This window comes from Amblyomma maculatum, chromosome 1 (assembly GCF_055883805.1).
Source record: "Amblyomma maculatum isolate TAMU_Amacu chromosome 1, ASM5588380v1, whole genome shotgun sequence".
NCBI lineage: Eukaryota > Metazoa > Arthropoda > Arachnida > Ixodida > Ixodidae > Amblyomma > Amblyomma maculatum.
In genome coordinates this window covers 167,907,466-167,933,947 of record NC_139344.1, presented here as the reverse complement: position 1 = coordinate 167,933,947, position 26,482 = coordinate 167,907,466, and the positions used below count along the sequence as shown (strand labels likewise).

General features: G+C 44.9%; 2 protein-coding genes across 2 annotated transcripts in view; both read left to right on the top strand.

Annotated features, from left to right (window-relative positions):
* Positions 1–8,476: 8,476 nt before the first annotated feature.
* Positions 8,477–9,112, top strand: LOC146204832 (uncharacterized). The gene has a single exon (XM_084586564.1). It carries the CDS (start codon positions 8,477–8,479, stop codon positions 9,110–9,112), a length of 636 nt encoding a protein of 211 aa, XP_084442690.1.
* A 10,510-nt stretch (positions 9,113–19,622) lies between these two features.
* Positions 19,623–26,482, top strand: part of LOC146204831 (breast cancer anti-estrogen resistance protein 3 homolog) — a 226,680-nt gene continuing 219,820 nt past the window's right edge. Inside the window, exon 1 of the mRNA XM_084589543.1 lies at positions 19,623–19,883. Within this exon, the coding sequence (XP_084445669.1) occupies positions 19,841–19,883 (43 nt within the window). The 5' untranslated portion in view covers positions 19,623–19,840. The remainder of the gene's footprint in view (positions 19,884–26,482) is intronic.

The following is a 26,482-nucleotide window of genomic DNA, read 5'->3' as shown; positions in this document are numbered from 1 at the left end:
GCGTGTCGTAATTTTAGAGGCACGCCGCCCAGGGAAGCCGCGCAGTGGGAGATCATCTTCACCAGCTCCGTCACCGCAGTCACGTGGCACCGCATCAAGCGACGCGCCTGCGAGCCAGACTCGCCCCCGCCAAAACTCCCAGCCGTGGGCCGCACGGCGCTAATTCTTTTCGTGATGCTTTCAAGAAATGGGCGCTAGATATTAATAAGAAAAGCCGCCTCAAGTAATGGGGCGCGCTTTCTCTTTTTCCTGGTTTTCTTATTTTTCGTGACTTTTAGTCATTAACCGTGGTGAGACGCATTCAGAGAATTAGGCCGTTAAACTTACCCGATTTTTTTTTTTCTTATTCCAGGAAACGTGGTTGCATGGTCTGGCCCAATGCTTGGTTTTATTACAAGCAGTATCCGCTAGCAATATTTCCTAGAAGAAAAGTTTGCCTGTTTGAGGGAGTTCGCTGGAGACTAGATGTAGGTCAAATCGCCGGATGTGGCAAAAAAATAAAAATAAAAAAAACTGCGATACTCTTCAAGGTTCCTGACGAGGGGAAAGCGCGTCATTCCACCTTTAGTTTATGGTCGATTGCTGTTACGGTCTAGAACCCACTGATCGCTCGAGAGAGAGAAAGAGAAAATTGCCAGCAAATAAACACTGCTTCAAGGATATGGCCACCGCTTGCTGCCAAAGCCTCCAAAATAACGCGCTGGCTGCTCCTGTGCAATGGATTTACTATGAATCCCAAAAGCGCCCGAATTTCGGCACTTCAAGTGTCAGCAATAACTCGCTTTTCCTCCTCAAACTCTCCGTGGTGATTTGTACCGGGCCCGAGCTCTGGGGCTCGATCCCTGACGCGACGGCTGCATTTCGGGGCAGATGAAACGCAGAGAGGACCACGTTTTGAGATTTCAGTGCAAGGTAAACGAACGTCAGGTGATCCAAATTTACGCTCGACTACCCGGAGTAGTGTCTTACCTCCTTCCGGTTTAGCACGTAAACAGACACTGAATTTTGTTTTCTTCATTACTGCGTTTATCCTAACAGGAGTATTTCCTTCAGTGCGTTTTTACGCAATATGGGCAAGTAGATTTAGATTCGATGCAATTAGATTTGAAAAGGTGCGCACCAGCTGTGAAAAGCAGTGTGCCAAAGGGGAAATAATAATTGAGGTCGGTGGCTCGAATTCCACCGGTGCAATGTTTTTTTTTTTATTATTATTATTATTGCTATCCGTTTTTCTCTATTATTAAATTATATTTCACATTGGTTAACAAAAAAAATTCATTTGTGTCAGGGACTATTGGCTCCCCTTGTATGCATAGGCTATACGGTCACCCAGTTCGAAAGAGTGGTCACCGAGCCCATCCCGATGCAGCCGTCTCAAGTTTCAATCGAGTGGCGGGAAATGTTTTTTTTTTTAATTCAATTCCCAAACCAACATGTGCGTCTTTTGCGGCTATACAACGACATCAACATAGCCAGAAAGGACCATAAAATCGAACTTTAATAAAGAACAAGTTGGGTTGAGGTGTCTTCAACTTATGTCATTTTATTAAATGAACAGCAGACCAATGTATGGTAATCGAATAATAACTTAACTCTACAACACCAACCAGTTAAACAACAAGACTTAGCTCATTTACTCGCGTAATATCGGCACTATAATTCTCATATTTCGCCCGGAGGCAAGCTTTACACTAGTCCGACATTGATACATCAGAAAATAACGGTAGGGGCAACGTAACGTTGTTAACAATGTAGGCTTTTATTCGCTGTTTGGTACCTTCGGCTTTAGAGTGTTTTGAACGGCCGTTTGACGCGCAAGTCCAGTGGCTGCAGCCTGTCGTCATGCGTCCGCCGAGAGCAGGGCGGCGACAAAGCAGCTAGAACCATCTAGCAGCATATCGAGGAAGCGAGCGCTGGCGGTTTCAGTTTCCTGTCTTTTGTTTTTATTTTGTTCAGTGCTGATGCACTACTAGCCGCATTCTTGTAAAAACCGGATGTCTGAAGCCGATTTGACATCTCACCTTTCCGAGGGATTTTAGGTGTCCACAGAAAAAGGTGCGACAGATACCGCGCCTCTCCTTTCCTGTAAACCAATTACAGAACGCTGGTCAACTTTGATACGTTCAACGGAATGCTGGTTGTGTTCGGCAAGGGGTGCATTACTTTAAGAAGATGGTATCTGTGAAACGCGTGCAATGTGTGATCTGGAAGCATAGCCGCCTGATTAACACAGTAAATAACTTTTAATAATTGAGACACAGCAAACAGAATGCCGTCAGAACACCCTTCTGCTACACGATATTCCGTGCAGCAGCATGGAGTTAAACCATCTGTATTTTTTCCCTCCGATTTGTGCATCCCAAAGGCGAGGTGCGGGCCTCACTCGAGGGTGGGCTTTATGTACTCATTGATTCTCCGTTGCATGATAATTTGCTGAATTTCCTTGAGAACCCCCTCAACGAGCTCGACTTGACCGCGGGTGTGCACACCTGGTGCGCCGGCGACGTGCTGTTTCTACATTCGAGCTCGGTAAACTAACTGCTGCCAAGAAGAAAAGGCATTTTAGCTCTCAACAATCGTTCAGTCTGGCTACGTGAATGTGGCTTATATCGAAGAAGCTGAAAGACCTCGAAGGTTTTGACGTTTGTTGATTCCATTATCGGCGAAAGTGCGAACGTTACACGGGTATAAACTCTGCTGCTGGTCACCAAGATTGAGCAGCAGATACCACTTGGTTCGAAAAAAACAAACAAAAAAAAAAAAAACAGAAAAAAAAGGGGGAGGGGGGGGGGGGGGTTAGAAGGTAAGAGCGAGGACCGAGAACAAAAATTGCAATATTTGGCATTCACTCAGTGAGAGCAACTGTTGCCTCAAATATTGGTCACACTCAAAATGTCCTCCATCTCTGTTAGATGAGGCAAAAATAAAGAGCAGACTCCCTTTATTTTTGTCGTTTTGCCTTTTGCATAGTATTCGCTGAGAGCTTATTAATGTTCGCTCACTGTCGGAAAGGAATCTCCTTGCTTTGTGTGAAGCGCTGACCGAGTTGCACGCTCTCTGCTATCGCGATGTACTGCGTGCGACGCATTCCCACCGAGCGGACGGACTGGAGGCCAAGTCGCCGAATGTCGCTGCACGCCGGTCGTCGGGGTCGCACAGCGCCGCACGCACCTTCGCGGTGCGTGCGCGCCGAAGACTGTGGGTACGAAGAAAAGAAACAGAGGGAACATGGGAGAAAACATCAGTCGCCCGCAAAAACAACACGGGTTGAAGCCCGTTCAGTCTAAACAAAAGAGCTTCGCGCCTGCCCCGTGTGGCTGACTGCCAGTAAGACCGCAGAGGCCTAGGCCACCGCGCTGACACCCGTGAGTGAAAAAGAAAACAAGAAAAAAAGAGACTTCGACAAAACGTAAGAAAAAAGTGGAAGCATAATCTATTTTCCCTCTTCAATAAGAAGTGCTGGAAGGTAAATATGGCTCCAGCAAACGACAGCTGTGTGACACTTGCGGCGTGGCACGCGCACCTCGCCTGCAGCCCGAGCGGCGTGCGCGCGCCCTGGGCGGCTGTCTCGGCACTCTGTGGGATTCAAGAACGAGGTCGCCGCACGCGCGCCGCGCGTCAACCGACGCATTCCTGGCACTAAACGCCACGAAACTTCCGCCCATTTCCTCCCGACTGCTTGGCAGAGGTAAATCGCTAGTACTGTCCGTGTGTTCCGGGCGCGTACTTCAGTGCGCCATTCTTTTTTTTTTTTTTCCTACTTCGAAGGACCTCGCAAACGGAAGAAACCCCAGGGCATGCCCTCAACTCAGGCATGTCATCGACCGACTGTATCCTACAATAGCCGCTGTTAACCGCTGTGGAGAAGTCGCCGTAAGGTATCCGACCTCGGTGTTTCCTTTTTAGTTAGTGATTTCGTCGCATGCGTCAGAGACATTAAAATATATTTAGCTGTAATTCATTGGAGAACTGAACGAACAGCGACTCTGGTAAAGGACTGTAAGAAAATTCGCTTGAAGGGCGCTCTCGGGTAACACAGATAAGGCAGGTGTGAACAGTAAGCATAGTGGGTACACTAGAGAGAACACATACACACGCCACACATCAGCGGTGCGCGGAGCGGTGTTGCTCGCATCTTACATTGATTTAAGTACTATACGGTATAAAATATTTTTTATACACATCATAAGCGCCGCTCTTATGCGGGCTTGACACACATCTGAGTTTACCTAATGGCGTCACGCTATTTAGTTTGCTTTAATAAAGTGCCCCTATTCTCCGGACGTCCTAAATGAAGGTGTGTAATGCTGCAGTGGTATAAAATGTGGTACCTCAAACTGTAAGTTCCTTTCTGAGATTCAAGCTGAGAGGCAGCCATTTGATCTCAAGCTTTGTAGTCGAACAACCATAAGAACGAGCTCCGGGGAAAATCCCGGAAGTTCGCTTCGCGCCATATAGGTTCTTCCGTTCACTATAATCAAAGCCGCGATGATAAACACTTAACTAAAACTTCCACCATTCAGTGTAACGTATGAGTTAAATAGTCTGAAGTGTGGTACTCATACAACTTCGTGGTACCGCTTTTGATTGGAGAAAATCAGTTGCTCCTGCACTGCACCGTAAGCGTCCAAACATAAAAGAGCCGGTCATCTGTGTTACACTGGAGTCTAGATCTCCCTCATGCGGACAGCTTTCTGGAGTACTTTGCCATGAAAACCTGCACCATGGCTCCAGACGTTGGTGGCGTCACTATTGTGTGCGTGTCTGCAGGATATATCTGGATATTGAATATTTAAAATGTGCGTAACAAAACTGCGCTGTGCAGTAAGGGTAACGGGGCGTGTGCTAACACGCGACAAAGCGGTAAAAGAAAGGGAGCGGAGTAAGCAGTACACGGAAGTTGTCCCTTTCTTTTTTAATTTTTAACAGAATCGATGCTCTTCTTGGATTAGAAACTAACAAGGCACTTGAACAAACTATCGTTAATAACGAAGACAACGAACGCACTCGATAAAATTCAAAGGAGGTCTACATATATATTAAAGCGAACACCGCATACGCTAAGGAGCGGCCAAATAGTTCAATGCGAATTTAGAAATTGCCTGCAACATTGATGCAGCACGCCTCTTTCCTGTGACAAAAAGGAAGTTGCTCGCTTGGATACTGTTATGGAGGCTAAATTTTCCCCAAATAGTAAAATGAAATATGCCTTCAAGAGCTAAAATGAGGAAAGACAAATTTAATGAACATTATCGAAAAGCCGAACGAGCAGTGCTCAAGATTATGAAACTGGGACAATCTGGCATCATTTTGCATGTTGATACATTGGCGCCATTAATTATTATTTTGGGCTTTTTAATGTCATTGTTAAGCGCCGCAAACCAAACCAAACCTTAAAGGGACACTAAAGACAGCCAAAGATGGTATGAAAATCTAATAAACTACATTCGGTGACACTGTCGCCGCATATCCGGCAGCAAAAAATTGAATAATTGCTGAGATATTGCGATAAGATTTTCTTGTTCCCGCCGGTCAAATTCAAACTGTGCCCTCCGACTACGTAGTTGGAGTTGAGTGACGCACACTATGACGTAAGCGGAGACTCCGTGATAGCTAGCGAGCCGGCGCGGCCCGCGGCGTCACATCCCTCAAGGGCTAACATGCAACAGCGTACTCGCAATGACGGCCTCAGCCGAAATAAATAAAACGATGAAGAGAGTAATTTACCTAGCGATGGGCCCATAAAGGAAGAAAAAAAAAAAAACAGAGCGCTTGTAATGCACAATACTTTACATGTTTACCAAGCTTTTGCGCTCCTTCTTGCACTGTGTATAAACAAACCGAGCCCTCGGTCATCGCAACGCTTCCTGACATGTTTACATACAAATAAGATTTAGTTACCAGCAAAATAGTGTCCTCGCTGCTGCGCTTGTCAGTTATGAAGCTTCGTCGCACTTTTTTCCTTCAAGGTTTGTGCTACAGCTCCGTGTTCAGCGAAAATTACGTCCACGGTGGCAGAACATGACCGAAGTGCCGGCGCCACTACATTTGCCAGCGCTGTGAAATTCCACATGTTAAAATGGATCCAGTGCACAATATAGTGCGCATAGGCATCCAGAACATTAGTTGCAAGACGTGAGAGCAGGCAGCATGCGTCAATGATCAAGAAGTTGTAATTTTTAGACCGGCAGCAGAAACACTTTATTGTAAATGGGGCCATGACATAAATACTAGAAATATTTCCAAGCTTCCTGTGTTAGCGCCGAACGTTACGGAGCAAGCAATAGCGAGTTCGAGTCTTACCGCTTCTGGCGATTTTTTCTTTTTTTTTTTTTACAAATCGGTTTTTTTTCAAACTTTTGTAATGTATTTCTGGTGCTTCGTTATTTTTAGTTTTTACTTTTTATCCGAGGCCCTTTTTTTCGCCGGGCGACGAGCGCAATATATCGACGCTCTCCTTGGTATGAGCGGCAAATATGCCCCTTTTGTTTACGACGCCTGCAAATAGCACGTTGAAGGTCTTGTCGACGCAGTATATGTTGGTCAGATGTGCCATGATTTAGTGAACAATTGAATGATACTGCGTTTTTCCTTCGGTACTTAGCATATGTATGCTTTTCGTGGCGTACGTAGCTGCAGTCAAGCGGTCAGGTCGAAATCGAAGCGGCAACGGCGGCGATATGTTGGCGCAGAAGTGTGAACGAAGGACTGTGTCGGCGGTAGCGGATTTCGCTCGCTCGTGCCTCCGAATGCTCAAATGGGAACCATCAAGGCGCATCTGCTGCTCCAAGCTCGTAATTCAGGCGTTGCAGGTTCAAACAAACTATCCGAGTGCGCACGAAATGCCTGAGCCGAAACATAACCAAAACTGAAGTGGGCGCCTGTGGCGCCTCCAAGTATATTTTTGTATTTGCCTTGCAACGTTTACGTTGTCTTTTCGCCGTCGTTTACGTATGATAAAAGCGTGTTATCATGTTTGAGAAAAAAACGTACTACCGCATTCAAACATGCAACGTAATTCGCATTTGTCAGCCTCCGGGATCCCTAGCGCGTCACGTGATTTGTAGTTGCGAGCCTCGGCTGTTTGGCTGTGGTGGCGATACCTGTATTTCTGTTATTCTTCTTTACTACCTTATAACAGCTCTGTTTTCAGTAAGAGTGGTCTTTTTGTAATCAGGAACTAGCATTCTATCGATGCAAACCCACTTCCTTTCTCTCTTTAGTGTCCCTTTAATGTTATTATTGACAAGAAGTCTTCTTACACCTACTTTTTGCGTAAACACGTCATAACCACTTCTCGATTGTTACTATATTCTACACAACAGCTGCGCCCAGCAAAAATCACAAGTTTTAAAGCGTTGCTGTATACTCAGTGCTAGAGCTGCTGGACACCCGCAACTCAACTTTCTTTTATGTTTGAAGCAGACGGGGCGTCATAACTTTTGTTTTCAGCAAAGTATTATGCGCTAATATTTGTAGCGCTAAAGAATCGAAGGGAAATATGCATGTCACTTTTCTCTCATGTAAACTGCTACTGCTATTGATGAATGCGCAAGTGCCGGCGACCACCTTCGCTGCAGCCTTGCTTGATGTCCGAAATCTCGCCGCTGCTGGCCGGTATGTATACTGCGACTGAATCGCAGGAGTTCAGAGAAGGTTTATCGGCTTATTTGCGACATAAGATATAAAAAGCTATAGGAGATTATTTGGCCTCTCGGTTGAGTGGCTCAAAAGGTTCTGCGGGAGATACATATTTCCTGTTATGCTTTTTATTTTTAATTTTTTTTATTTTTTATTTTTTCGCTGTAGCACACTTTCAGGCATTTCATGGCTGAAATCAAAATAACACGGCCTCGATAATCACCAAACCTTCAAATGGCGTCGCCCAGGATCCTTAGCGTCATCATCAAGCTAATGATTTCGTGGATACGGTATTTGCATACGATACTACGGCATAATGATGTTTAGCAAGAAATCGTGCGCTTGGAATACCGCTCTAGCAAGGTGCTGCGCTCCCTTCCCCGAAATTCTCCGTTATGACACCCATGACGCATAACGAGGCGCCGCGTTGCGTAGAAAAACTCCCCCACAGATGATGCGCGCCAGCAACGCCTGTCGCAGCCGGGCCGCTTGACACGCGGCCCCTGCGGTGGCGCCGCGACTGGGCCACCAAGGAAAGGTTTATAAATAACGGGACGCGCGACGCGCCAAGCTCATTCCACCGACCCAGCGGTTCGCGACCGCAAACAGGACAGGATGCCACCGGGCAACACTCTTCGTGCTCTCTAGAGTCGATGAGGCTTGTGAGTACACGTCCCTGCTGACACTTACTGAAAGTGGCACGTCCTGAATCACCGCTATATGCAGAGTTTAACTCGTTCGAGAAATAGACTGCTTGTTCCAGACTTGTGATCACCTGTGATCACCTGTTGGAATTGTGCGTGATTGTGCATGCGCGGCAGAAGCGGCAATTTCCATGGAGCCCGCCGCCAAGTCTCAGCTAGTGGTCCCTGTCAACTTCGACAGCGAATGGTTGACGCCAGGTGGTCTGGAAGTGCGCGTAGATAAAGTCCACTCGCGCTTCGAGAGCTACCAGGTCGCCGACATAGACGATTGTGCCGACTTAGACGCCGAATGGCTGGACTTTGCCAGGGACCACCCAGACTGCGCGGACAACCTGGGCGCATTCTTGGACCCGGACTTTGAAGCCTTTCGAAGAGTCGACGGCGACCCTTTCGGCGCTTATGAGGCCAAGCAGCTTGATCTTGAAGGTTACAGGCCGGAGTCGGTGACCGTGAGGGTGCGCGAAGGAGTGGTCTGGGTGACGGCCAGCGAGAGTGAGAAGACGTGTGTCGTCGATAGCGCGGCCATGAAGAGTTGGAAAAAGCTGGAGCGCAAGTTCAGGCTCCCGGATGGAGTGTCACCGGACGCGGTCTGCACGGAATTCACGGTGGACAACCAGCTAAAAATATCATTAATGCCACCGCCGACACGACAGAAGCAATACGCCACTGGAGAAGACGACAGTACTTCGACGACGACCACCTGGAATGCGTCCGATTGGACAGACGTCGAGACAGATGGATCAAAAAGTTCGATTGTCGACAGGTAAACAAGCTTTGCCGGTTTTTCAAGCGGAGCGTTACGCTGGACGTTACCCAGACGTTGTTCTGTGCGGATGATCAGCTGATGATACTGACTGGGGTAGATGTGTTATGAGGACATGAGGGTCTGTAAGAGCGACGACGTCGTCAACGGCGGCATTTGGTTTGTGTGTGTAGCCGACCGTGTCGTGAACGACGTCCGGAGACATTCCTTTGCTGGCAAGTTGAAAGCTGGACGTCGTGCGGCGCCCTGTGGTTTAGACTGCTGATACGTGGGTGGTAGTGCTTTGCTAACACCAGAATTATAGCCTGTGTTCCAGCCGGTGGACGCTGGGTACGAGAGGAAAAAAAGTAAAAGCTATACACCACGGAACAAAATACTGACGTGGTCTTTCTTTATTCGTTTCTGTGCTCGTATCTTCTATTGAAGGAGTAAGTAAGAATGTGGGATGGGGGAATGCAGAAATCAAGGCTGGCATAGTGTCTGCATCATGCCAGGCTTAAGATCTGACAGCTTTCACAAGGTTTCACGACATTGTGCTGTTTGTGGCGTTATGGAAGAAGTGACGCTTGTGCGTGTAATATGCACGACCAGTGTACAAAAAGACCAAGTCAAGTCAAGTCACTTTTATTTTCAACATTTTACAATGTTGACGGTCTCCCAGGCAAAAAGCTGTAGGGACAGCTTGACAGCATTATAAATCCTCCATAAGCGTTTAATGTCATGTAAAACAGAAGACGCGCCGTATTCAATATGTGTTAAAATTCTGAAATAAAAAGCCACAAAGAAAGATGAAGGCTGATTTCGGCGGACGAGTTAGTCGCTTGTTCTAAAGCCTGTTCTGGTGCTTGTCATTCACATTGAGCCTAAAATAAACCCGTGCTAGCAGAAAAACACACACTCGTGGTGGAACTTGTAAGAGTGTCTTTTCTGACTACGGTACCTCCGTAGAAGTAAGTTTATTGCATGCGTACACACAACTGTACAATGCACCCATCCTGAGTCAGGCACCTAGCCAGCCAGCCTTTAGAGCGAATCTGAGGCGTGTGACCTTGGCCCGCGCTGCACTCCGCTCACGCCGGAGCACAAAGCAGGGGAATCCCAAATTGCAGTCGCGCGGCGCGAGTGCCTTAACCGCTGTGTTTCTGAAAATAGTTGAGAGCCGCATACCTGAATTACATTAGGGGCGCTCTGACGAGAATCTCATACCAAGTGACCTGAAGAAACAAATCTGGTTCCAGAGGCGGGGTTGAGGCTGGTGCACTGAATTTAGCGAGTAGCGGCCGCGCTGCTGACGCTGCTCTGCAATCTCTGCGTGCGCTGATTCTAGCTGATTATAATATTCATGAACGCTGAGAGGCAGTCTCACTGGAGAATTTTGACCCACTCCCGCTGACGGAGACTTTGGCCGCGGCTATCATCTGCGTTGAAGGCCTGTCACTCCTCCGTTTCCTGACAGTGTCGGGCGTGCACCACGGGTTGCGACTTTCCAGTGCGCTTTTCGCCAAGGAATTTCTTTCAATTGCCTTCTTACTCCCTTTTCTCCTTGACCTTCATATCCCTTGATCCCTTTTCCTCGAGTGCATGATAAGTTTACCTCCCCGCCTTTTCTTCTCGTCCTCACTGCAAAAATTTTCGTATCATGATCGAAAAAAAAAAAAAAGCTAGCGTTCGCTGTACAGCCAAGAAGTGGAAACGAGGAAGCTTCTTCAGTTGTTCGACAGCTGTAAAGCACGGCGCGATGGCCCACCTACAGGACTCTTATGGCCTGTCTTGTGGAGCAGTGAGGTTTATCGGCACTGTTCGGATCTACGCGAAACTGCTTCCTCCCATGAACTCAAGAAATGTAGGTTCAAGATAATGCATTCAGTTCTAGAATAGAAACTGAGAAAAAGATTAGGGCAGGGTATAAAACGATGGGAGTAAACCGAAGCAAATAGTGCAGTGCCCAGATCATTGCAGGCAATAACAAACGCAGCATCGCCAGGTGAAAAATCTAATAATTACGCGAGTTTTTTTAGTACTAAGTTTAAGAATCAGCACACCTTAATATGCAATGCCACCCCCATCATCAACCGAGTCAACTCCGCGCAAGACAGGAACTGGTGGGGTGAAGCCAGTGAGCAAAATCAACACGAAAGCCCTCTCATCTGATAACAATACTTGACTATAGTGCTTTTCTGATGCTAATGTGTGATAAGTGGCGTCGCGACGTAATTGGGGACCCTGGTAAAACAAAAAAGGACTGTTGCTGACTTCTTACTTTGCCAACACGTCTTGCGCGGCCTAAGGAGGACTTCAATCTGCCATACATCATACACCGCATGTACCTTTAGCGGAATAGCCTCCTTATTAGGCACAAAGAAAGCACATAAACTGGCATGCACTTAGGAACACGAGGGTAACCAGAGGAATGATATAGTCGTGCTGATTCTCTGACTTCGCTAAATCACCATAATCATCGTCCATGACTATGATGATCTTGATGTCTTGATTTATGGACAAGTAAATGATAAGGGCGTTATGTACCGGAAATGCCGCAGCGCTAGTTTACACTGCAGCAGTGACTTTCGTTGTGTAGGCAAACGGCGGGACCGCCCGAATTCATGGCGCCTATTTGACATGGAGTAGGGTGGCACATGGAGGCAAAGCCGTAGACGAGTAGACTCGCATGGTACCGAAATGAACTCACTATTATGCTTGCATGAGCCCGCAAAGAAATGAACAATTCGGTGGCGTTGGTGATCGTCCAGGAACAGTGTCACCATCGTTTCTCATCCGCGCGCTCAATTACAAAGTATAAAATAAATTTCCATCTAAGACAGCAAAAGCAACTACGGCAACCTGAAACAGTGTAGCTGCAGCTCATCATTTGTGCTATCATTCATGATAAATCTGGTTGCATCTCGCTTTACAAACAGCGGTAATGCCGCATACCGGAGGTATTATAAGCACGGATAAACAAACAGTACACAGCTTCACGGTGTAAGTTCGCTCTAGTTTATTACGGACTTACAGGCCTAAAAGGGGAGAGTGGGCCCCTTCAGCGGCGGACTGGCTTGTGGCTAGCATTTTATTAATGGATAACTGAGTCGTTTGGCGGCGATTCTAAATCTGTATGACCTCCGTTCAGACGAATTTGTTCTTTTGCAGTGCTCTCATAGGAAAATTTAGACGTGGTATTTCTGAGCACGGAAGGCCCATCTTAAGTTCTTCAGTGCACGGAGGCCCACTCGCCTGGGAAACGCCCCTCCATCCTTGATGAAAAATAGAAAGAGAAAACAACTCCTTCATTATAGGATGCTGAGTTGGGCAAGTTGGTCGAAGTTCATTTTGGATAGGAAAAACAGCGCAAAAGGTCGAAGGACAAAAAAAAGAAGAGCACACAGACGAGCGCTGACTCGCAACTACATTTTTATTCAGAAATCAAACAGACAAAAAATTGCAGTAATTCCGTATGTGCATCGAACTGCTCGTAATCTGAGGGAAGGTTTGACGTGGACGTTGTGTTTTCTGCGCCACAAAGGTTGGGGGGTACTTTGCAGCATAATAAGGAACCGGTGCGAGAATGTTACAAGAAACAGCTAGCCCCTTTCATTGTGCGATATCACATAAGTCAAGGTGTGTAAAATGTGCATGTTCAGTAGTTTACGAGCTTCCTCTGTTATGCAAGAAAGTGTATATTGGACAGACCGGCCGGTATGTCAATATTCGGCTCAGGGAACACCTCAGATCACTCTCCGAATCAACGTATTCCCATCTAAAAAAGCACCGCCAAGATTGCACCAAGGCTAATGCCAAAGTGTGCAGACCACTAGTCGCGCAAACGCCTATTTTATTCCGTCATAAAGATAAGGCGACAAGGAAGTTAATGGAAGCATACCACATTCGCAAAAGACATGATGAATGCGTTAGCCAGCCATCGTTAATGATAGTTCAAAAAGAAATCGCTTTTCTTGACAACACTTGAAGCGATTGTGTGTTTTTAAAGATTTTACACTTGTTCTTTTGGCGTTTTTTCTGTTTTTGTGACTCTTGTTGCGTTTTTTCCTGATACCGGTTGTTGGGGTTTTGCTTCTTTTTTCTATGATGTGGCGTTCTGAGGTATGCTCTGGACATGTGCGCGGGGAAGGGAAGGTCATGTGAGGCTATATATACATGTTTTTGATTTCTGAATAAAAATGTAGTCGCGAGTCAGCGCTCGTCTGTGTGCTCTTCTTAATTTGTTCTTCGTCCTTTTGCGCTGCTTTTCTCATCCAAAATGAGCTCCTTCATGTCGTCCAGTGTCTAACACAGCGAGCCGCGCTGGGCACGACGTTGCAGACCTAGAGCGTAACTTGGGGAGTACGGCACTCACTTTCTTGTTCAATTTTCACTTTCGCAAGTGTATATATTGAACGCTGGTGAATGTAAATTCTTAGCGAGCTCTACGGTGCCGGAAATATCACGCCGGATGTTTTCTTCCAGATTTCGTAAAGTCCTCGCCCTCAGAGCAAGTATCACACGAGAAGCCTCTCTGATCAACTAGAATTAGCCAGCTGATTGCATATACCGAAAATGGAAACAGGTCGACAAGATTTATTTAGTCCGACGCACGACCAACTGTACGTAACTGTCGCTTATAAATCTCATAACTAATCATATGCCAGAATCCATCCGACTATTCTAACTGATTCATTTAAGACTAACGAATTATCTAGAAAATTTTAATATGCATCATGCGAAATAACTTGGATTTCGTAAAGGTTTCTCCCCATAATCTTCCTTTCATTTACTTCATGTGATAAGTGCAAATTAGAATCAGATAAAATTACATCAGATCTCTTTTCCTTGATTTTACCAATGCTTCTGACACAATAAACCATAACCTTAGTGCTAAGTTATCTCATGGCATAATGGGATGCCATTAAAATTTCTTCACAGATTCTTATCTAACCCCGAATAAACAGTGTGCATTCCAGGCATACGTATTTTCTAACACAAAGCTTATAAAAATGGGAATCCCATCGGGCTCAACTTTAGGTTCGCTTCTATTTTTAGTCTATGTTAATGATCTTCCCAACTGTCTTTCTCCTCCTACCATTGTATTCTGTATAACAATCACGCTACTTGATATCTTCACATAAATATCTGATATTAACTTCGCAGCTCAGTTAAGATCTCAATAATATTGCTAATCAGTGCTCTAAAAGTTCACTCTATGTTAAACTTGCTAAAACTGATTTCATGGTGCTCAGTTCCAAGTGCAAAACCATCTAAAGGCTTTTCCCGATCAACGCTCATTCCATACACAGGTCGGATCACAGTACATTTCTTGGCGTAAACTTGATCATTACCTGTGATCCAACAACTTCGGACAGAGATACCATACGAAATCAGAATTATTCTAAAGTCAAGGCATCCCTTCATTTCACAAACTTCAATTACACTCTACTACGCCTTCATTCATTCTCATCTCAATTCTTGCATCACTTCTTGAGGCCAGACATATCCTTCCCTACTCTCTACCTACAGTTCAGCTTATCCAGAACAAAGCGGTTCCTATAATCATTTGGCCCAAGCGCAGCGCCTCTATCACACCAATTTACTCTCACCTTAACATTCTCCAAATTTCAGATGCCGCAGAACTTAAATTTGACGTATTTGCTTACCATGTGTTATAACCGTAACATTCTTCAGCACATATACATCCAAGAACTATGTACCCTTAACACTACGAAATTTGCATCGCCTAGTTTCTCACTATCATAAGTTCGAACTGACTTTGTAATAAAACAGTCCGGTTCTCTCTAATCAAATTATGAAATTATTTGCTTTATACTTTGCAAATTGCACCATCTGTGACCTCTTTTACACATATATTTTGATCATCCAGTTTTGATTCTTGGCTTATTATGACACAGTTTTAATCCACTTTATATCTACACGGTTCTTTTATATTTAGAATTTTTAGTAAATACTATTTCTTGTACGAATGTAATTCTACTGGATTTATTTCTACATGCAGCTAACAGTACTATATTGGTATATTGGCTGCATTACATCATTATGAGTTGCGCTGTCTTAAGAGGTCCCACTAGGCCACGGCTGCGGACGTCTTGCTCTATCCTGCTTTAGACACGTATGCTTCGTATATATTGTTGAATAAATTTTGAAACTCACCGTAAAAGGTCGATTATGTACCTATACTAGTGAAGCTTCAAGAAAACTGTGACAATGAATAAAATAAGGCGCCTTTTGGCGAACCTGCGTTCAATGCCAGTGTCTGCGGGTGTCTATTTCATATAAGTAAGCAGCATAAAGCTGGCTTTTGTCTAAAAGTTCTCTGTCCACCCAAGCAAGTTAACAAAATAAAGATAACATTTTATTTATTCAAAGTAGTTGTGCGCCTTAACTGTACTGTTATTGCCCTCGCTCTTCAGAATGAAGTAGCCAGAGAAAACGGGAAGCGCATCACAAGGCTTGTCACGTGCGTATGGAAAAAGCCTCTTCTCATCTTAAAGTGCACTTTATCATTGTCCCCTTTCATGCTCCTTCAACTGAGTGATCTGCATGAACCATCAGGAGCTGAGAACCGGAAACAACGACTTTCTGTGCATACCTTGCTTTCTTCGGTTTCATTTAGTCAAATAATGCTGTGGACTGTAGTTGTGCCTTGTTACTTGCTGCCAACATGGAGTGGAAAATAAACCTCCTGTTTTATTCGGTCAGATGAACAGGTTAAGAAATGCGCAAAACCGCACCCAAAGCGTCAAAAAAAATTCTTACACCCACAGGTAGTGCACCCTCTCTGGAATGCTTTCATGCAGTAGTATACTGCATTTAAGCTTCGAATAGATAATAGCGTGCTGGTGTACATATTGTCACACCCTGGTGAGGCGTACTCAATGTACTCTTTTTTTTTTCTTTTTCTTTTTTTGCCTACTCCCCGAGTCGCTGTCGGCCACAACACCATCTTTGTTTACAAGTGCAACATTCTTTTCTAGTCGAGTACTTTCTGTCAAAAATGGGCCTGTTTCTGGATGCCTTGTTAAGCTAGGTAGCATATTTCTCAAATTATTAGTGATTACCATGGCTGATAATTCATACAAGTAGGATTTAAACATAGTCTTTCATAATTCGTATACAGCCTTCTTCTTTTTTTGTGCTTGATCTCTGTTCTTTACGGTGTGTTCCAAAAGTTTCTGATAGCCTTCTCGTAGTGAATGAGGCGCTCCTGTCGGCGAAAGTCTGCTTGTGCGATTTACCCCATTCTTGTGTAGCGCATATGTCCTCGTGTTACGCCTCTTTTTCAGCATGGTGTGCTAAACTTTGCTCATTGGCAATTATTGGAACCTAATGCGGTAGCATTGTTCACTCCGATGCCGAAAGAGCATGGGACTATACGATCGAAACGAATGATAGAGGAGGTGCAAGCGTAATGCTTTACTCTTGTAGCTTTTGTTTAGCTTCGTCACCTTCCGTAAATATATATCACACCTTGCCTTGCTTTTGTGAATTTTTTTTTATTTGCTTAATATTTAGGTCTGATCGTAATTTTGTTAGCAACAATATTCTTTTTTGCTGACGTTTCTTTGTTGACATTTTTTTTTTTTTTGAAATATTGGATATTGAGGTAGAACAAGGCAAACATTAGTACACACTTATTACATTTTTACGAATTTCACATAGTCAGAATAACCGATTATGTGGCTAGTTGGTGCATGAATACACAGGAACAGCGGCACAGCAGTGAAAGCACAGAGAGAAAACAGAAGCGCAATATTTGTTATTTTTGGAAATGAACGACTTGCATTGCTGATTAGCCTTATGCGCAGGTGATAGAAGGGCGTTGCTTGATTTGTAGTGTTTTATGAGCTTGTGTGAGAAGGAAGAAGTTTGGCTGCTTGTTTTCACATTAACAGTTATATGTCATGCAGTCTAAGTCGGGATCATCTATTCAATTATTACACATGTACTGAACTGTCGTTGCTGCGCCCCTGTTCCCGAGTTCCCCTGTTATTCCTTATTTAACGTTAATGAGGTTAATTGAGGTTAATGAAGAAATTGATAAAAGCAAAAATGGGGAAAATGTTAACGAGCACCAAGAAGTGGAGTGTAGTGTGAGCAATTCTTCTTGTCTCTGGCGTGGTATCCCCACGCGCCCAGATTAACGCATTCCTGCGATCGAGGGGGCAGAGATGGGAATCAAATGCATCCGTATAACAGATGACAAACTCATTGAAAGCAGGCTAAGAGGCTGTAAATTTACATAAAACAAGTAACTACCACTCGCACGGTTCTTTTGGCCTTTTTGCCAGTTGCACTAGCTGAAGGTGAATGAATTTAAACTTCGAATTAAAGGTTGTAGAAAACATGAAAAGTAAATAAAAGTAAGCAATGTATACATGTATGAATAACTTCAATGGAATGCCGGCAAACGAAAATTACAGAAAACAAAGAGCAAAGAAGTGCTGACAAAAAAAAATAATAACGCTTCCGTCGAGCCGGATTCGAACCAGCGACCTATGGATGCCCGCAAGATTGCCGTCTACAGCCCAGCGCTCTACCACCTGAGCTATCGTTTTTTTTTTTTTTTTTCTTTATTGCCTGGCTTTGACACAAATACACCGCACTGGAACTCAAAACAACAGGAAAAAAGGAATAATATATGTACACAAAGGTAGCTAGCGTTGCCTAACACCCACTGAGGGGCAGGCATTGTCATGTTAAAATTCCTTGAGCACCGTCAAAGGTTCCAGCTTTGACAGCCACTCAGGAGCACATGGTTGCAATTTAAGCACGTCGAGCCATCGCTGCACACATTCACGGAAATACATGCGGGCTGGCCGTGCATCTGGATCGCAGTGATAACCAGCCATTCGTGCGCGCCATATACTGTGGAGGCACATTAACATAACCTGGTCTAACGGCATATCATCGTGGTTATCCAATGGCAAATACCTAATGCCATGGGAATCAAGTGGCAACTGTTTTTTTTTTATTGCCCTTTGCAGAACATCCCACAAATATACCCCCTCCCAGCAATGCAAAAACACGTGATCTATTGTCTCTGGCTGTTTACAAATGAGACATTGGGCCCCCCACGGTAGGAACATACCCTTCTCCTCCATAAATGATTTTACACTCAAAGTACCGGTATGTAGCATAAAGAAAAACGTTTTAGCTCCCGGAGCAACTTGCATTTTCTTTACGCGTTTTAATACATTACTTCCTGTGCCTCCATAGTATAAAGCTCGGTACAAGGGCACCGGGAACACCACTTCACAAACATCCTTGTATAATGTTCTCCTGTTAACATTACTTAAATACTCTTTCGAAAAACGTGCGCTTAAGAATTTCACGCTCAAAACAATTTCCCTAAAGAATCCAAACAGAGAACCAGGCATGCATTGAGTATAAACTACGAAATCAGGCAACGCTCGACCAAGTCTTTGTTGACACACTGTGCGCAGGAATGGATCGCTGGCATCCCTAAAAAACATAAACCGGTTGACAATCTGTGACACCTGAGCTATCGACGGAAGTAACGCTCCTGCCTGGAAAACTAAATATGAATAAGTACAACATATTTTGGTTTTGCCAAAGGTTTTACGACTTCTCGCTGTTATTTATAGTCACACACTAATACTTATTCGCATACCCAACATTTTTATCGAGTGCTATAATTGAACTGCTGTAGATTGAAAAGGAAAGCTTGACAGAATAACGTGGAGGCATTGTGGCAGTCCATCAACGCTGAAGCAGACAAATAGTACGTTTACGGCCACAGCAGTAGAGTAAGATGCAGAAACAGTTCCTTCAACATGACGGCGGCGGCGATGAACTACTGCCTATTTAACAAGTACTGCTACGTATAAACTTTCCAGACACTGCGTATACAAATTGGTGCTTTCGATAGACGAAAGTAGTGTTTTAACTTTCGTGTTTCGAGCATAGATTGACAGCGAAACATTCCCGTCTACTCAAACAAAAAAGATTCAGGAACAGATGCGCTTGAAACGCTACCACTGACACAATAAAACTACATACAGCACAGGAAAAAAGAACGGTATGCCTTGAGGCTATTTCCGAAAATATCACACACGGGAACTACGCAACACTTAGTCATTGAAAAATAAGGCCAGCCAACCATATATCAACTCTTTATATAAGCCCTTAAGCCATCGTATTCAATCACAGCCATTGCACTGACCAATCGCTCAGGCGGCTTTGCCGTACCAACAAGCATGTTTCTCTATGGTACTCTATGGTACCAACGCTGCCACTGCCAGCGCCACCTAGTCAAATCTATAAACAAATAAGAAAGCAACAGGCGCCACCTTACGGCAACGGCTGAATCTAATGCTATAAGTTCTCACTTTGCCGTCACCTTGTGGCGCTTCATATCCGTGAATGGCGCGATTTTTATTTGCACCTCAGCGGCATAGCGCGCGTTTTCTTCTCGCACTGACGTAACTCCGGAACTTTCGTCAATCAACGTGCGAAAGCACGTGGGCTGCTGCGGCTCTCGCTCACTTGATGACGGGAACGTAGGTGCGTAGGTTCTCCAGGACTTGACAGCGTGCGTGCTGGCTGCCGCTGGAAAGCGCCAACAAGTTGCTCTGTCGCGTCCGCGTGCGCGCAGGCGCATGTTTCCGTGTGTGCGCGCGTGTAGTGCATTGCGCTTTCCCTTACGGATTACGTGAACTGGAAATAGAGTGCTGCACTTACCACGCATCGGAAGAGCTTAATCATGGGAAACAAGCATGCTGGATGTCTGCGCTCTCCGGATATACGTAAGTTGCTCTTCATCGTTTGATTTCGAGCTTCAACAGGCGTGAGGGGCATGCTTCCGACTGTTCGTATTCGGAAGCATGCTCCTTGGGGTATCGTGCATACACTGTTACCCGCATCTGCATGCGGGTAATAGTGACGTGTTATTCTGAGCTGACGGATTTCTGGCGTCTATGCTGGCCTTGCCGATTTTCTGGCACCAATTTATAACGCAATTCCTAACATTTTCAGTCGTCTGTACCAGTTATTTAATATACGCAACTGAACGCTCCTGGGAGATCATATATTTGTAAGAGCTTGCAGTCTACTGCTACTTCTAACGTTGGACCCAAAATTTTGTCTGATACTCACGCAGGGACAGTGCAGATTTCATGCGTCTCTCTATGCCATCCATAAGCTGCGGTTTCATAACTGTTAGTAGTGTAGGCCAATCTGTTACTAGCTGCGCACGCTGATGAAGGCTGCTTCACATTGTTTGGTATTTTACGCATAGAAAATGGTGTTCGTAATGCGCACCCTTAAAGTTGCAAGTCGAGCGATTTCTCGTCAGCGCGGTCGAGTGCACGCTGCTAGTTTCTGTGCGGCAGATATTTCGCTGACACTATTGCAGATGATTTCTATACAGTCTTTGCAACTACGCCGAGGGCCATCGGCTTATGTGTATAAAGCCATAATGGTGTTTTTGTACCCGTTGAAACTTCATCTTTCCTTTTTACCTGTACATACTCTCGCTCATAAATGCGGGAGTGTGTACTCTCACACATAAATGTGTGCACGTGCTGAATTGAATTGAAATTATTACCCAGCTAAGCCGTGGCATCGTCACAATAATGGCTACAAATAAGCTAACCAGTCACATATCTATTTGTTTGGGAAGGTGCGTAATTTCTGAATTCCAGGGTTGGAGGAAGTGAATGGTGTAATCCGATTCTTCATTGATTGTCTTATTTCAAGACGTGAATAAAGCCCTTCGGGGTTCTCAGTCAACATCATCAAATCAACGAGTGATTTGAATATCCCGCCTTTACGGGTTCGTATTATAAGCCACCACCATGACGCTTCTAGGCTCTTTCGGCGCCAAGGAGATTATGAAGAAACTGCAGTTTCTTCCACCTCCTTGGTCGGCGCGCGCAAGCGGCCGTTGTTTGTATATAAATACACATCTCGACGTTCTCCGATTTTGAATTAGGCATTTGACTTCCTTTATTTGGGAGTGCGGTATATGCGGCTTAACGTCCCGAACTGGCAAATTGATATGGGGGACGACGTAGAGTAGGGCTCTGGATCGATTTACGTAGTGTAAGGTTCTTTAACATGCGTTGACATCACAAACCACTGGTGTTTTTGCATTCTGCCTTTACCGAAATGCGACCGCCGCGGGCAGGATTCAATCCGTGACCTTGGGACAGCAGCCGACCGCTAAAGCCACTTAACCAACATGGTTGGTAACTTTTGGGAATTAAAAAAAAAAATCATTACGTTACGTTACCAAACCGTGGCTTCCTTATTGGTACATAAAAAGCGCTTACACCTTCAGGGGAAAAAAAAAAGTTAAAACGGACGTTGCGGAGCTGAAGCTTTACTTGTGTGGGACAAAAAAAGATTTTCGATTTATCCCCCTCCACTTTCCACTCACGTTTTATCAATTTGTTGGGCAAAAAGAACAGTAATGAAGTCGTGGTGAAAGCATGGCTTGTCCTCTCAAAGCAAAGGGAGGAGGGGTGTTTACAGCGATGTCGCCAGACCTGTCTACTCCGGATATGGGATGGTATCGTGTGTTATGTGGAGAGTTTAGCGTCCTGAATCTGCACATGGAGCCATGAGGGACGCCGCAGTGGAGAGCTCCGGATTAATTTAGACCGCCAGGGGCTCTTTAAAGTGCAGAAGCGTCGCGCATCGGACTTTTTTTTTTTTTTTTTTTTTTTTGCATTCTGTCATCATCGACATGCGGCCGCCGCGGCTGAGATCTTATCCCGCTACTATGAGGATCAGCAGCCGAAAGCCAAAGTCGCTGAGACACCGCGGCTGTTGAAACGGGACACGAGAGCGGAAAACGTGATGGTCACTGCACCCTTTCACTAACATCTGCACGCTTGTTGCCTTAGCGTACTGCTTTTTAGTCCCAGTCGTACAAAATTGATACGGTGACGTGTAGAGGTAGTGTGTCTGACTTCTGACTGAAGGATCAGAGGTTCGGTTCCAAGCCTTGACAATTCAATTTTCTTCTATTAATGAGTTTTAATGCTGAGAATCAACCAGTCGGGATTTTCAGTCATGCCGTTTTCCATCAAATTGAGTTAATGACCGCGTCACAATCCTTCGAGTCCCCTGTCGCAGATAACCAACCGTTTTTCAAAATACCAACTCGTAGAGCTACCTGAAAAAAAAAAAAAAAAAAAAAAAAAAAAAAAGACCAAGAACACAAAATCGAAGCCGAAACTCGGCTCATGACTGGAAACGGTGATCTGGTTAGGAATGAAGGACTGAAGGACACCGCGTACATTACTGGAAAATAATCGCACTTGCGTTAAATTGCTGAAATAGCAACAGGAAATGAATGCCTGAGACGGCCTAACACAACATCAAAATGTGTTGTAAAGAATATATAAAGAAAAAGTCCCGTAGCTCAACTTCGGAAACGAAAAAGGGCCATAAATCTGAGTTCAAAGCAGAGGAGAAATACCGAACTCTTGCTCCCGAAAGAACAGCCAGCAAGTGCCAGCGCGTTCCTAGGTTTCGAGTTACCAACCGAGGACGGTATGGTCCACTTTCCCGGAATGACTGGGGAGCGCGCGCTTGGGAACAAGAGTCGGCGTGGCATCCCGCTGAGGAGACGAGGGGCCTGGGCCGGCGACGACGGCGCACGTGCGGGGCGCGAGTCCTGCAGAAAAACGACTGGCCGAGAAAGACGCGTGTAAACTTGGCTGAATATATCCAGTGTTTTTGTTACCGTTAAACAGTTTTTGTCCGCGTGTGATTTCTTCACTTTTATTCTAATCCACTGAAGTTTAAAGTTGTAGTAACAAAGTTCAGTCTAATATCATCATCAAATCAAATCTACTACATGTGTTGTCCATTCAAGGAGCGGGTAATAACATGGGAATAATGTTTCGCAAATGCAACCTTGCGCGCAGAAATTGTCATAACTGCGTCAGCGAAATGTCATATTTTAAAATCTATTCGCGCTGGAGCGAATTCTCGCACGATTCTCAAATTTCGCCGAATTGACCAGATATGTGGAGAGTTGCCCTTTAACGATATTGTCTTCAACAAAGGGGCCAAAAGGACGGAGACATTCAAGTGTTGCGAAGATCGATGTTCCGCCTAATTGCTATCTGCAGCGGCGCTGTGCTGCCAGCGACGTGACGACTCGGACACAATGATAAAAAGGCGTATATGACCTATATATGGCTGGGTCGGTCTGGAACTCGCCCTTATCTCGCAGGGCTCCTTATTTCGACGTGCCGGGGCTACATTATTACAGCAATGTGTTGATGTTTAGCTCCTTATTTGTCCATCACCCATCATTCAGTTTTGTGGCCTAAACAGAGCATTTCGTGGCGTACATTCTCGTTTCCGGTGATGCGAATACATATAGCCATTCAGTCACGGACAAATCACGAACACTAAACCACCTCTCGTTCTTTTTTTTTTTTTTTTCTTTCACGCGGAGCTTGGAAAGGTTTTTGCTGATTTCTGCTTTCGCCTTGAATGGACTCAGAAACCCATCCTAACATTTTCTTCGCTCGAATGCTACGGGTAGTGGCCTTGATCGGAAATACTAGTTGCGAATGAGGCATTTCAGGGCGGTTGTCTCAGATGCAGCGTTCCTTTGCCATTGTGTGCATTATATGTTTGCAGCGGCTATCGTAGAGGTCATTTAACTGGTCATTTTTATGTGTTACTGATCGGACACAAAAGCGTTTTCATGGCATCTGCTTGAACGTGCGCCGGCATGCGCCTCTTCGTTGTCACTAAGCTGAAACGCACCTCACATAACTCGAGCGTGAAACAACAAAACTCAGAGTACTATTTGCGGGGAAGAATCGCTTTGCAGTTATCATATTAAGGCCGCTTTTGGGTAAGAGGTAGGCCGCTGCCAGTCATCTGCGAAAACTCTGCCGATGAACTTAACCCGTAGCAGGCGGGTCCGGTGGGCTCCTAGCCACGTCGTTATTGAAAGCATCGAGTTGGTAAACCTGCATTACATTCCCTGGGCACTCTCCTCTACATGCCCCTCGCTTAAATGGAGGCGGAAGTTCGAACTGTTTTGGAGAACTGAGAAAGACAATAATATTAAGAAGGCGTTGGCTTCGGCAAGTTTAAATGCACTCGAAGAAATTACCGACACTGCCTGTTAGTGCACGCACGGCCGGATTGACAGGGATGAGGGCCCGGTTAAAAACAAAAAAAAAAAAAAAAAAAATAAGAGGGCCCCTATACCCCCACCTCCCCTTCCCTCCCTTCTTCCCGCGCGCACACACACACTACCCGATCCCGCCGCTTGTTTCCATGTTTGAGACTGGCGCGTTTTAGAAGGACTGTTTATAAGCACCGTTCGAGCATATACTTTCACGCAAAGCACACAGACAGACCTTTTTTTTTTTTTTTTTTGTTATTCGAGAAGTTTGCCATCAGGCATAGTGAAAAGAGAGCGGGGAGTAGGCGGAAGCTAGAAGAAGGATTGGTTTGGTTTGGTTTGTGGGGTTTAACGTCCCAAAGCGACTCAGGCTATAAGAGACGCTCTGGAAGAAGGAATGTAAACAGGTCTCCCTTAAATAATCGCACAAGTTGCCGATAAACTGATTGTTTAGCATCCACTTCCTGTAGTCACAGTCAAGGTCCCTGGCATCTAGACTGAGCTCTTCTCGGAAATGACAGTACCACATAACATCTTCCTCAGAAATTAGACATGCATTCCCGCAAAATAAATATCTCGAGTGGTTATTTACTTGGCTAATTCGATAGCGCAGGACGATTGGCTGCGTGTGAGCCCTGACGAAGTATATAGAAATGGGCCTTGTTCATAAGCTGTTCGCAAATCCTTACCGTAAATACACTACCAATCATCTAATATTTTGTGAATTCATACAGAAAGACGAATTCAAGCCCACCTAAAGCAGTGTTTCTACAGAAACAGCGATATCCAGCAAATAATGTTTATTTCTTCAAACACTGCCATAATGCGGAGAGCTAAATCTTTTCGAAATAGTTGCACTTATGGAAAATGACACGTTACTGAACTGGCACAAGGTTAAAGTTTTAACGCGTACACAAATAACCAGTAACATATATTTACATTTATACATATCGTCCAGATTTTCAAAGAGCATATTTAAATCTTGCGCTTAATTTGCACCTTTGAATCAGAAGGACGAACTTCTGCATGTGTAGCACACTTTTTTACTTTCAGTTTACTGAATATATGCAATCTTTATGAGATAGCGTGTGAAATTCGTTCCGCGAGAAGCCGCCGCCGCCAAAAAATAGGGTTGACAGTTAAGCTCCGCCTTTAAGTGTAATTATGGGATCGCGTTAATGGCTCCCACATTTGCCAACCCCACATGTGGTTCGTCCTTCGCGTACTATTATGGGGTGAATACTCAGGCCTGTCATCGCGTCTACTTTTAAGGCGAAGCTTAAGTGTACTCCTAATTTTTTACAGAAACACCACATGGAAGGGGGGGGGGGGGGGGGTTACACAATCAAGAAAATGGGTTTAAATATTTCGCAGAAGTCTAATTTCTAAATGGGACGTATATTCGTGTACTTTTGTTCCGCTTTTAAGCAAGTAAATAAGGGTATTTACGTAGCATTTTCGATTTTTTTGCTTGGTAAGTTTCTTGATGAGATATTCAACGTTGAACCGCCTGAAAATCTCCGTCTTCACTCACAGTAGCGACAAAATACTGAGGTGGCCTAACTAATAATTTATTGCCTTTGTCACAGTTTTCACTACTTATGCTCAGATTAATCAAGCACACAACTATCTCAACATCAGTAATGACAGAGGTTAGTCGGTTTATCAGCTGACACTAGCTGACTTGCAACTGAAAGCCACCTAGAACCCGTTGACTCCACTTGACCATCAACTGGAGCCCGCTGACTTCCAGCTTGTAAGCATCTGGAACCAGCTAATACCGGTTCAGTACAAGCTGTAACCAACTGAAACCGATTAGAACCAGATACAATCATTTAGATTTTTTTTTCTCATCTATTTGGCTAACTGGAAAGTTTTCTACATTGGTGAAATATTAGGCTGACTTTGGGATTAAGCGTACGATGCGACGAACAGCTTTTGAAGCATTCGGCATTGCAATACATAAGCTCTAATTCAATCATGGGAAATCAGGAGCAAGGTTATTTGATTATTTACCGAACAAAACCTAGAAATCCACCATCGTTTTCCATCTCTCGGGGGCTCCCTTAGATCGGAGAGCCCGGTTCGAACCCTGGATAATCCGTCCCTGAGTGCACGCCATGTAGAACCACCAAAACAGTGCATGTGTCCGTGTTTCTTCGTTGTGTTCCTTCCTACGCTGTTGCTTCTTTGGTCGCCTCCATCATAACTTTGCTCAATGAAATATAATCCGTCAACTTT

What these genes read in the sequence shown, in the direction of transcription:
- LOC146204832 (XM_084586564.1), top strand. Translation starts at nt 8,477, where the DNA reads ATGGAGCCCGCCGCCAAGTCTCAGCTAGTGGTCCCTGTCAACTTCGAC.